Consider the following 13,576-nt stretch of genomic DNA (forward strand, 5'->3'; position numbering starts at 1 on the left):
GAATTGGAGGAACCACTTAATCCTCAGTAACAATTAGTACAGGAGCACCTCAAGTCTGCGTGCAGCAGCGGCCCCAGCCCGTCCGCTTTTCTCACTCTATACTATGTATGACTTTTTTGCGGGGTAGTGTGTGGTCATAGTGCAGAACTCCATTTCTTGTCGGGTCAAGTTCGCCAACGACACCCTCCAACAGGAGATGGGGGACTTGGTGCCGACGAATCACACCGTCGGTGAGCTGGCAGAGTCCAGAGTATAGAGAGGTGGTGGAGCGCTGCTGACTGCGGCCCGACCTCCGGAGATTCCAAGGCTGCAACTGCGGGTCTGGCGGACGGCGGCACCGGGAGCCCGCAGGTCCCTGGAGGGAGACCGCTTTTCAGGGCTCTCGTAACGGCGACTTCTCCCGCCCGAGTTGCGGGGTCGAAGAGCTCCTGGAGCGGGGCCTGACATCACCGCCCCGCACGGCTTGGAATGGCTGCGGGACTCTGCGAGCGCACGCTGGGGGCTCTAACACCAAGACTCGGTGTGCGACCTCGTACCACCCCGGCGTGGCTTTAATGGCCGCGGGACAATCGCCATTGCCAGGGGGGCTTGACTTTGGAAATGAGGGGGGAGAGTGCACAAGAGATAAGATTTTTTGACCTTCTATCACAGCGATGTGATGGATGTTTATGTAAATTATGTTGTGTCTTGGGTCTATTTGTTTGTAATGTATGGCTGCAGAAACGGCATTTCGTTTGGACCTCAAGGGGTCCAAATGACAATTAAATTGAATCTTGAATCTTGAATCTTGAATCTGATTGTGGACTTTGGTAGGGGAAGGATTAGGACCCACAATCCTGTTCATATCAATGGGACGATGGTGGAGAAGGTCAATAACTTCAAATTCCTGGGCGTGCATATATCAGAATATCTTTCCTGGAACCAAAGGTATCAAAGGTATTTTATTAGTCACATTCATATACACCGAGGTGTAGTGAAGTGAAATGCTTTTTGCCATTTTGCAGCACACAAAAAAAGAATACAGACATAACACCAATGAGAGTCTTAAACACAAAGAACATCCCCCCACAATGGCTCTCACCATGAGGGAAGGCACAAAGTCCAGTCCCCAACCCCAGTCCTCCCATAGTTGGGCCTATTGAGGCCTCCACAGTTGCCTCTACGGAGGCCCGATGTTCCTGGCCGTTCTCGCCGGGTGGTGGTGCTCCGACGTCGGGAGAGTCCTCACAGCGGCATGGGAACCCTGGAACGGCCGCCTCCGTACTGGAGGCCGCGGCTTCCGAAGCCGACAAGGCCGTGCCGGTTGGAGCTCCACAACTGGCGATCTCGTCGCGAGATCCCAGGCTTCCGGTGTAAAGTTCGGCGCTGCCGCCACCCGCAGCTGGCCGCTCCACAGTCCCGCAGCTCCGCGATGTTGTTCCCGGCGGTCTCAGCTCACCGGAGCTTCAGTGCGGCGACCCAGGCAAGGCATCGCCCGCTCCACGATAGCGCTCCAGCGCTGTGCCGCCGCCGAAGCCGAGGTTCTGGGCGGTCCCCGACAGGAAACGCCGCTCCAGGCCTGCTGGTAGGCCGCGAGGACGGGTCGAAGCTGCAGCCCGGAGAAAAGCTGCCTCTTCGACCAGGTAGGGACCCTGAAAGGTAGTTTCCCCCTTCCCCCCCCTCCCCCCCCCCACACAAAAAAAGTCTAGACATCCAAACAAACCACTTTAACTAACTAAAAATAAAACGGTGAAAAGACAGCCAACTGCTGGCAGGGCAGCCGTGCACAGGACAGTGCCCCCTAGTTGTTTTGTGAATTACTTCGTGAACCAGCACACCGATGTAATTGTAAAGAAGGCACATCAGCGGCTCTACTTCCTGAGAAGATTACGGACATTCGGCATGTTGAAGAGGATTCTCCTAAACTTCTACGAGCATTCTGACTGGTTGCATCGTGGCCTGGTTCGGCAACTTGAACGTCCAGGAGCGAAAAAGACTACAAAAAGTTGTGACCACTGCCCAGTCCATCACTGGCTTTGACCTCCCCACTGTGGAAGGGATCTATCGTAGTCGCTGCCTCAAAAAGGCAGCCAAAATCATCAAATGTTTCCGTTTCTATGAGTCCTATCCCTCAGAAAATGAATGTAACTAGTTGTTTTTATATTTGTATTTCACCTTCAATGCAGTAATTTAAATGTGCAGTGCATCTCCTATTTTTTCTACTTCCTGGGTTGTGGTATTAATTATTAGGCAAAATTAATTGATCGTGTTGGGTTGGTTGATGATTCTCATTGTTGCTGGCTGTGTTTACTAAAGCTACCGAAGCTATGGCCAGGGGCTATACAGGTATGCAAAATCTCAAACGACGTGCCTGTTTAACTAAAATAACTTACAGTGGTAGTGTTGTTGTGATTAAATTAATTCAAACAAGCAGAGGCTTATTGAAATAATGTTGAGATTAGAATTCAAATCGCACCATGCTTGCTGTGGAATTAAAAAATCTAGAATAGGAAAAAGCAATACAGTGCAGGAATAGGCCCTTCAGCTCACAATGTTTGTGCTGAACATGATACCGAGGCCATCCTGTATCTACCTATATGTAACCCATATCCCTCCATTCCATGATTGTCCAAAAGTCTTTTCAATATCACTAACTTGTCTGCTTCAGCCATTGCCCACCGCAGTTTCTATGTTTCTAGTGGAATCAAGGGATATGGGGAGAAGGCAGGCATGGGTTATTGATTGGGGATGATCAGCCATGATCACAATGATGGCGGTGCAGACTCAAAGGGCCGAATGGCCTCCTCCTGCACCTATTTTCTTTGTTTCTATGTTTCTAGCACAATCCAAGCACTCACCACTGTCTAATGTGTAAAAAAATAATGCCCTGCACATCTCCTTTAAATTTTACCCCTCTTGCTTTAAAGCTTTGCTCTCTAGTATTTGATTTTTCCATTTGGGGAAGGGGATTCTGTCTACCCCATAATTTAACATATTTCTATCAGGTCTCCCCGCAACTTCCAGCATTCCAGAAAAAAACAATCCAAGTCTGTTCAACCTCTCCTTGTAACTTATACTCACTCACTAATCCAGGAATGATTTTTGTAAACCTCCTCTGCGGTCTTTCCAAAGTCTCCACATTTTCGAGCAGTAAATTAGTAAGGTCAAAGGGGGCGTGGAATGCCAATGGTAAGTAAGATTAAAGACAATCCCAAAGTTTTTTTTAACCATATACTAAAGACAAGAAGGTGTCTAGGGAGAAGGTAGGACCATTCAAGGGTAAAGGAGGGAATTCCTGCTTGGAGTCAGAGGATGGAGACGAGGAAGGAGACGAGGTACTAAACTAGGACATGGAGGATATTCTCCACCACAGTCTATGGCAATGAATTCCCCAGATTATCCACCCTCTGGCTAAAGGAATTCCTCGTCCTCTCCTTTTTATAGGTGCATCCTTTTATTCTGAGCCTGTGCCCTATGATCATAGAATCCCCCACTAGTGAAAACATCCTCCCCACTTCCATTCTATCTAGCCCTTTCATTATTCATTATTTTCTAATTGGTCTTTATTTCAGTGAACTTGAATTATATGAATGGGAGATCTGGTTTCGAAACAGTTAACTTCTCAGTGCAAGTTTCACTGTACAATTGCACAAATCAAAGACAACTTTGAATGATCCAATATAAAATGTTGTTTTGAGTAATCCTACAATTTAAGAAATACATTGTTGGGCACCATTTGTATTTATCTAACTGCTGCAATTAGTGTATTTTATCTGGAATGGAAACTGTCTTCAGAGATGAAAAGGAGAACATTTGAAATTAGGGAGAAATGTGAGGACTAGAGATGAGCATAGGGTGGAGATCTATAGGCTTTAATATAACCAAGCAATCTCTCACCACTTCCTCACTTGCCTATGTTTTGGAAAAGTGAACCAAAGAAGAAGAGACCCAGGTGGATAGGTATGAGATGATGGGCAGAAGGAATCAGATGAATGAGGATGATGAGTCAAGGTAGCAAGGGGAGGTGTAATGGAAAAGATTGGCGAACTTTGGTTGACGACTGGGAAAGGAACGTGAGGGGAGTGGGCCACTTGAAATTGGAAATTTCTGCACTCATCCCTCGCCCCAGACAAAACAGAGACAAAGATAAAGACCCCCCGTCCTTGGCTTTCAGTCCGCTAGCTACCATGTCCAGCACATCATTGTTTTTTCGCTTCTGCCAGGACCAACAGAATTCCATCACCAGTCTTTTCCTCGAACATCTCCCACCGCATTTTGTTTTCTGCAGAGACCACTCTCTCTGATGCCCTCGTCCACTCATTCCTTACCACCCACCCACCCATGCCTGTCCCCTGGTACCTTCCCACCGCAAACATAAGAGGTGCAACTTGCCTCACCACAATCATTGGAGCTCAATATTCTTACAGGTGAGGCAGAAATCCATGCGCAACTCCACCAACCTTGTTTTCGGAGGGCATGTCGTGACCTCTCTAAACTGGCAAGACCAAGTGCAGACAAAGGGACGGTTTTGCATCTTGAGCTTCTAGTTACATGTAATTTCAACACTCCTTCCCATTACCACATCAGTTTCTAATCTTTCTAATTTCAGGTAACACATTTACCCTGTGTTATTTTCCCACTCCCACCAGTCCAACCAGGTACTCTCTCTTTGTTTGCTTTAATTTCTTCCTCCCACCCACACCTTATTACTTAGACTCATTACCCTCCCTCATCTGGTTCCATCTCGTCATCATCCATATATCTATCCACCAAGATATCTTCTCAATTGGTTCACGTTTCTCCGATGTGGCTCTATGTGCCCAAGATGCCTGCATCTATTACATACCAGCTTTTATCTCTACGCTTCCCTCATCCCCTTCTCCAGCCACCTATTTTCTTCTTATATATCCACATGTCACCTTCAAGCCTATCTCTTGACACACCCCATTTCGAATACGGGCTGTATATACCTGTCCACTCTCAGTCCTTCCACCGAGTCTGGACCAGAAATGTTGACCATCCCTTTGCGTCCATAGGTGCTGTACGACTTCCTGTAATTTATTTGTTTGTGTTGAAAATTCACTGAACAGAATGATGGATTGGGGGAAGGATGAAAGTTTGGCTTATTCCCACAATTGGAAGTGCCTTGACAATGTTAAATAATGTAACTTTTCCTTTGCTCTTTTTTTTGCAGCTTTGTAAATTGATGATCATGGGAGATATGAAAACCCCAGACTTCGATGACCTGCTTGCTGCTTTTGACATTCCAGATATGCAGGTTGATCCCAAAGCAGCAATTGAATCTGCGCATGATGAAAGTGAAGGACAGCTGAAACAAAATATACCCGCGGACGATGATGCTCAGGTACCCCTGGCCCCCGATGGGGTAGTAAGTGTTATTGTGAAGAACATCCGAACTCTGGACTCGTGTGAGGCTGCAGCTACAGCAACAGAAACCCCTGCTCTTGATAAAGAAAATCATAGTTCTTCAGGAAATGGCTTGCACAACGGCTTCCTGAGTGTCTCGGCTTTGGATGGGTATTCTAAAGATTCAAACAGCAAGTCGGTCACGAGCGAAGGGGCACCGGTGGCTGAAGCTAAGGTAGACTTGTCCAGACCTGACGGCAACGAGGCCCCTGAACCCGAACTCAAAGACTCAGCCTTCAGCCAGTTCAGTCCTATTTCTAGTGCAGAGGAGTTTGAGGACGACGATAAAATAGAAGTTGACGATCCTCCACTCGTCAAGAAGGAAAGCCAACCAGCTTTTCAAGCAAACGTGCTTCCAAGTCCACCTGCAGAGCGGGAATGTGAGAAAACAAAGAAGCCAGGAGGGGAAAACACAGTCAAACCAGAAGTGTCACCCCTGGATGATGAACAAAAGAGTAAGATAATGAAAAGCAACAGAGAGAGTGAAGGCTCCAGTGTTAACCCGGGGACTCTTGAGACATTAAAACCACGAAATGTGGATGAGAAATTGTCTGATGAGGATGCTGAAAAGAGCTTTAAGAATTCCTCTGAGAAGCCACTGGACAATAGAACCCCTGATGGCAAGAATGCTGAGAAAACTGGAGTGACTGTTGCATGCTCTTCAAATCTTCGGGTCAAGTCCTCGTCCAAACTTTCCTCCTGCATTGCAGCAATTGCTGCTTTGAATGCTAAAAAGGCAGCGGCTGACACCGTCAAGGAAACACAGCCAGTCTCAAGGGACCCTTCTCCGGTTTTAAGAGAATCTAGAGAAAGCCCAATAGTCACTGAGAAATCTCCTCCTGAGGGCCCTCACAGCCCAATGGAAGTGGTGAAGAAAGTTGTCGTCAAGCAGTCTGATAGCCCCCGGAGTGTGTCCAGTGAATGTAGTATGAAAGGGTCCCCTTCTTCTCCTGCTAGCTCGCCGCCTGCCATTCCCAAGGTCCGCATCAAGACTATCAAAACGTCCTCTGGTGAAATTACCAGAATGGTGACCAGAATCATGCCAGAGGTTGAGCAAGAATTTGGTAGAAGAGGACAAGATCAGGCAAACTCCATGGTTGTCTCATCACTTTTGTCATCTCTTCCCGGAGAGTCTTCTATGTCTTCGCCTCCATCAACACCGATCCAGTCAGCGCTCATTACAGCTTCAGGTGTAGTAAATTCTTCTGACGTTGTACAAAAACAGATTACAATTAAACCTGTAGCTACTGCTTTCCTTCCAGTGTCTACTGTAAAGACTGCAGGATCCCAGGTGATCAACCTGAAGTTTGCTAACAACACTACAGTCAAAGCCACTGTAATCTCTGCTGCCTCCGTTCAGAGTGCCAGCAGTGCCATCTTGAAGGCTGCCAATGCCATGCAGCAGCAAACTGTGGTGGTGCCAGCCTCCAGCCTTGTAAATGCTAAACTCATGCCAAAGACTGTCCACCTTGCTAACCTGAACCTTCTGCCCCAGTCTGTCCAAACAACATCTGAACTCTGTCAGGTGCTTTCCAAATCTCAACAGTCCATTAAGCAGACACTAATCACCACTTCTTCCACCCAACCTGCTAAAAAAGTATCAAGGGTTCATGTTGTGGCCCATTCTCAGAATGCAGTGGTAGAGACATTCAACAAGGTCCTGAGCAGTGTAAATCCAGTCCCTATCTACATGCCTAACCTTACTCCTCCAACTAATGCTAATATTACCATACCGCTTCGTGGTTACAAGTGCTTGGAATGCGGGGACTCCTTTGCTTTGGAGAAGAGTTTGGCGCAACATTATGATCGGAGGAGTGTGCGGATTGAAGTAACCTGCAACCACTGTGCAAAGAACTTGGTCTTTTTCAACAAATGCAGTCTTCTATCTCATGCTCGAGGCCACAAGGACAAAGGTGTGGTAATGCAGTGCTCCCATCTGATCATGAAACCCATTCCCGCAGATCAGATGATTGTTCCTATTTCCAGTTCTAGCGTTTCTTCAACGACTACTATATCTGCACCCATCTTGACAATGGCAGGCAATGCTTTGAGTGCTGCTGCAAAAACTGTTGCAAGCATAGCCAGTGCTGTAATCTCTGCTCCTGCCAGCTCTCCCATTCTCCCAGCTATGCCTCTTGATGAAGATCCGTCAAAACTTTCCCGACATGGCATGAAGTGCTTGGAGTGCAGTGAGACATTCCTGGATGAAATGTTGCTTGCCACACACTTCCAGAGTGCTGCAGAAGCAGGAGGGCAGGTAAATCACGTTGTGTCAAAGAGCACTGTTTTCGAGTAACATGCAGTCAAATACTTTCATTAACATTGGCATCCCTGAAATGCCCTGAATGGTTTTCTATGATGTGAATGAATAGTGTCCTTCTTGAAAAATTCCATTAATTATGCCTGCAGCAGTAAATAGTCGCAGCTAAATACAAAAATAAATTGCATTTCTATAAACCTTCATATACAGACTTGTAGGGCCGAGATGGCCTGTTTCCGCGCTGTAATTGTTATATGGTTATATGGTATATGGTTATATATAAAAATGGCTCTGTGTACTCCAGTGAAGTCAAATCAGCCAAAAACTGACACTGAGCCAAAGGGTTAGGTCAAAGCACTAAGGTTTACAGTGCATTTTATAAAAGAGAAATATAGAGAATTTGTTTTAGGGAGGGATTACCAAGGTTTTTAGCCAGGTGTTCTGGTTTCCTCTAATTTGTCCTCCGTGTGCAGCCGGATGATAGAATATGGGAGGGTGAAGAAGAATTGATTGGAATATGGGAGAAGAAAATGGATTAAAGTGGGATTAATATAAAATGTGCACTTGATGATTGGTGTGGACGATGGGCCGTGGGTCCTGTTTGCATGCTCTGAAATAAGTGGATACATGGCCGCCAATAATGAGAGAAAAGGCAGAGATGTTGAAGTCACCAGAGTTGGAGGACCTCTTGAGTTTTCGGTTGATTACAAGGTTGTAGAGGGATGGGGATGGTTGAGACCAATTGGAAAACAATTTGAATATTTAAAAAAAGATGTGGTAGACTAGAAAATAATAGACTTCAGATTTCAAATTGGTGATGGATGAGGTGGTCAAAGTTCAAATTAGATTATCAGCAGTAGAGTTTATGAATAGTGGAGCAGTTTACAGTTTAGTTTATTGTCAAGTGTACTGAGATACAGTGAAGAGCTTTTTGTTGCGTGCTATCCAGTCAGTGGAAAGACAATACATGATTACAATCGAGCCATTTACCATGTGTTGATAAGGGTAAAGGGTAAATCACATATATTTATAATGTGATTTAAGATCTAACTTTCTTTTAGTGGAGCTTTTTTTAATTAAAGTGGTATAATTCATAAATGGTGATTAGAGATAAGATATGGAGAAGTACTGATGAATTGATTTACACTTTCACAGAAAGAGGCCAAGTGGGTTTATGGGATTATTTTCACAATCGTTTGTGATGACATTTTTTGTACAACCTTCAACACAGATGGTTCAAAGTTTTACACAGGCAATTGTGAAGAAAACAAATGTTGAGCCAAGCATAAAGAAATTAGGAACATTGTTTGAAAGCTTGATCCTGTTTTAATATTTATCACTGAAGAACATTATTTAAATAATAATACAAATAATAATAATTTACCACCAGGGGCGCCGCACGATTGGCAGCCCTGCCAACAGTCTGTTTTTTTCTCTTTTTTTAAATTTTCAGTGTGTGTGTTAAGTTTGTGTAAATGTTCTCCGTTTTGTTTTATGTGGGGGAGGGAGAGGTGTCGGGGGAAACTTTTTTTTTCAGTTTCTTACCTTGCCGGAGATGCGATTAATTTTTGGATCGCATTCTCCGGTCGCTCTGCAGCCTACCATCGATGGAGCTGGAGGCCTCCGCGGAATGACCTTGGGCCCCACCGCGGGGCATGGATTTACAACAGAGTCGATCTGTAGCCTGGGATCGCTCCAACCACGGCCAGCGGACTTTACATCGGGAGCTAGCAGTCTCGGGAGAGGCCATGTATGTCGGGAGCTCCAACGTCGCGGAAGGTTCCACCAGCCCCGGTGCGGGGAGCTGACACCCCCTGATCGCCTTGACACAGAGGGCCCAAACGGCAACGGCTACGGGAGTCAAGATCGTCCCATCAACAGAGGGCACGAGACAACCGACTGCAGAAGAGCAAAGGGAAGAGATTGAACCTTTTTTCGCCTTCCATCACAGTGCAGAATGTGGAGGAGTCACTGTGATGGATGTTTATGTTTAGGGTTTGTGAATAGTTAAAAACTACAGAGATCAGTGAAGGAAAAATACAGTTAATCTTAATGCATACATGCTCATCCTCCTTCCTTAAAGAAAACTTGGTTGTCACATTACATGTTGGTTTGTAAAATGTTGCCAATTGGCTGGGCCACAAACTGCCTTTACATTTCAATTCCCATTGTCTCATTAATGACCCCATTAAGGATAAAGGGGAAATCCTTTAAAACCGAGATGAGAAGAACTTTTTTTCCACGCAGAGAGTGGTGAATCTCTGGAACTCTCTGCCACAGAGGGTAGTTGAGGCCAGTTCATTGGCTATATTTAAGAGGGAGTTAGATGTGGCCCTTGTGGCTAAGGGGATCAGGGGGTATGGAGAGAAGGCAGGTACGGGATACTGAGTTGGATGATCAGCCATGATCATATTGAATGGCGGTGCAGGCTCGAAGGGCCGAATGGCCTACTCCTGCACCTAATTTCTATGTTTCTATGTTTCTAATGTAGGTACAGTTTGACCCCCTTTTTCAAAATATGATCAATTTTTTTGAGTATTTTATGGAATGCTAAGATATTTGGAGGCAACATGCCTGTTTACAATAGAACTTGAAATATTATAAACAAAAATCTTTGAACAAAAATCAATCAAACCCTTGTTTGTGAAAATATTCTATAAACGGATTGCAAGGCTCACAAATAACATTAGTTTTTCTTGCTCGGATAATTTGAGCAATATTTCTAGCTCAGTACATGATTATGTCTCATATTTTCAGGATTTCTTTTGTAAATAACCATAAATTACATACATCACGTAACTTCCATTGATTGCACAATAACATGCTGCAGAAACAGCAACCTATGGAGGACTGCAAACTCACTGACACTTTGGAATTTCTGTTTCATGTAGTCATCACACCCAACACATAAGGCCTGAATGTGTAAGAAGAAACTGTAGATGCTGGTTTAAACTGAAGATAGGCACAAAAAGCTGGAGTAGCTCAGCAGGACAGGCAGCATCTCTGTGACCAAGAAATGTCACTTTCATGCGAAAATCCCTGACATAACTGGGAAGAGAGGAATTAGAAAAAACAAAAGTTTAATTTTTATGGTTGATATTCCTATTAGCAACATTAGCAACAACTTTGTGAGTTTTGAGTCTGTGGAAGTCTCTGTCTCAGAGGGTGGTTGTGGCCAGTTCTCTGGATACTTTCAAGAGAGAGCTAGATAGGGCTCTTAAAGATAGCGGAGTCAGGGGATATGGGGTGAAGGCAGGAACGGGGCACTGATTGGGGATGATCAGCCATGATCACATTGAATGGCGGTACTGGCTTGAAGGGACAAATGGCCTACTCCTGCACCTATTGTCTATTGTCTATTGAGAAGGAAAGGGTTTCGGGTCGAGATCCTTCTTCGGAATATTATTAATATAGAACATAGAAAAGTACAGCACAAGAAAAGGCCCTTTGGCTCACATTGTCTGTGCCAAACATGATGCCAAAATAAATTAAATTCAATGATGGAGCATAATCCATATACCTCCATGCCCTGCATATCCATGCACTCTTCTAAAAGTCTCTTAAATGCTTTTAGTGTATCTGGCTTCCACCACCACCCGTGGCAACATGTTCCAGGCTCAGACAACCTTCTGTGTAAACATAACTTGTCTTTTAAACTTTGTGCCTCTTATCTTAAAGTTATGTTCCTCTTGTCTTTGGCATTTCCATCCTGGGGAAAAGGTTCTGGGTGCAAAAACTATCTCTGCCTCTCTTAATTTTCTATACTTATTTCAGGTCATCCCTCAGTCTCCAGCATTCCAGAGAAAACAATCCAAGTGTGTCCATCGTGTCCTTGTAGCTAATACTATCTGGTCCGTGGTGGCATTCAAGTAAACCTCATTTGCACCCTCTCCAAAGCTTCCACATCTTTCATGTAATGAGGCCATCTGAACAACATGCAATACTACAAATTCAGCCTAACTAAAGTCCTATAAAGCTGCAACATGACTGCCTGACCCTCATACTCAATGCCCTGACCAATGAAGGGGCGCACACTGTATCATAAGCTATTACCACCATTATGGTACTACTACCATAGAATTTTGACCTTTTAGGTTATCAAAACCTAATTTTTAACTGCATGTGGGAGAACAAAGAAAAGAAAGCACATCTCCCAAATCCGTTGTAGACAAAAAGGAACCAATTTATTTCACAACCATCTCCATTTAGGAACTGTCACCCAGAACAAGCTGGTGCTGACTGATATGTAATTTATCTCCCCTTACATGTGATGGCATTTAAACATGGTATTTCAACAGAATCATTTTTAAACTCCCTATCGGGCCTGATGAAGTATGTCGACTTTTATCTGCGAGCTATTGTTTGTTCTCAACTGGAACAACATTAAATTGAACTCGCCTTGTGTACTTTTCATCAAACTATTATTTGGAAAAGGGTATTTGATACACTCCATAACATTAATACTTAGTGAACTGAACAATGGAAATAATTAGAAAAGATTTCTGCATGATTCAATATTGAAATGGTGTCTGACTTCTAAAGGAAGATCTTTTTGGAATAGGAATACTTTATTGTCACATGAAACTAAGCTCAGTGAGAGGGAAGGAGGGTTTCGGCCCGAAACGTTGCCTATTTCCTTCGCTCCATAGATGCTGCTGCACCCGCTGAGTTTCTCCAGCAGGAAGAAGGGTTTCGGCCCGAAACGTTGCCTATTCCCTTTGCTCCATAGATGCTGCTGCACCCGCTGAGTTTCTCCAGCAATTTTGTGTACCTTCAGTGAGATTCTTTGCTTGCATACACAATATATACAAAGAGCAGTCACCTACGCCACTGACAAAGTTACAAAGCACGCTGGCTCCCCCTTGGTCTTTGTTTCCCCCCCCATTGTACTTAATGCCGGGTCCTCCATTGGTTTTCCCCTCCCCCTCCTCACGATGGTCCTCCACATTCTCATCGACCTGCAAGGCATTGCTGCCGCCGCAGTTTATACAAACTGTATTTAAAAAGATAATTTTGACTCAAAATTCAAATAAAATAAAATTAGAGGCATTATTACCTTGATGAGGATTTGAGTGAAAGGACAAAAAAATCTGGTTTATGGATTATAAAGTCTGCAAAGTAGACGTGACAGTTTTGAAACACATTCAATAGTAATTAAATACAAGCATACTTTTATTGTGTGCAGTGACCATGGAACAAGGAGTTAAGGGGATCTCTTTGCCACTCCCTGAAATATTAACATTGAAATGTTTTGGACAGAGCCATTAGGTTTCTCTGGGTTACTCTTTTGATTACAAATTTATTGTCAACTAGATTCAGGACAAATTCCATGGATTCCTCTGGAACAGGATTCACTTCACATCTTGTTCCTACATCCTCACCTATTATTTTGCTTAGTACAGTGCTTTATTGATTTGAATGCTCTCTTTCTATGAAAATAAGTTGCAATCATTTCCTTTTACGAGGGTATCACAGGCAGAGCCAACATTTATTAGCCATCCCTAATTGCCTTCAACAAAGTGGTACCACATTCGTTAAGCACTCAAGTCTTTCAGGTGAAGGTACTCCCACAATTTTCTGATGGAGTTTCATCGATTAGATGTAGTGATTTTGAAGGATTGGGGATACATTGTATATTTCAAAGTCCCATGCAACCCTATTGTTCTGTCATGAATAACTTTGTATCCTTAAAAGTGTACCATCTTCTGGAATCCATCACAGGTGCTATATGCTGATGTGACTCTACAACAGGTGTGACTCGACACCAATGACTGGGGTGAATTGCTAAGCAAGACTTCTGGTTGCATAAGACTTTAGGACGGAGTGCTGAATACTTTTTTTTAACACTGCTTTGAGAGTCAAGAGTTAAGTCAAGAGTGTTTAAATGTTATATATACCACCAACGGAACA

At 44.2% G+C, this 13,576-nt stretch overlaps 1 protein-coding gene across 13 annotated transcripts in view; it reads left to right on the top strand.

Annotated features, from left to right (window-relative positions):
- znf532 (zinc finger protein 532) overlaps positions 1-13,576 on the top strand; it is a 122,132-nt gene that overhangs the window by 65,405 nt on the left and 43,151 nt on the right. For all 13 annotated transcript variants that reach the window (XM_055630447.1, XM_055630489.1, XM_055630546.1 and 10 more), the window contains one exon: positions 5,174-7,663. In XM_055630447.1, coding sequence (XP_055486422.1) covers positions 5,186-7,663 — 2,478 coding nt within the window. In that variant the 5' untranslated portion in view covers positions 5,174-5,185. The remainder of the gene's footprint in view (positions 1-5,173; positions 7,664-13,576) is intronic.

The sequence above is a fragment of the Leucoraja erinacea genome, chromosome 1 (assembly GCF_028641065.1).
Source record: "Leucoraja erinacea ecotype New England chromosome 1, Leri_hhj_1, whole genome shotgun sequence".
In the NCBI taxonomy this organism is placed as follows: domain Eukaryota; kingdom Metazoa; phylum Chordata; class Chondrichthyes; order Rajiformes; family Rajidae; genus Leucoraja; species Leucoraja erinaceus.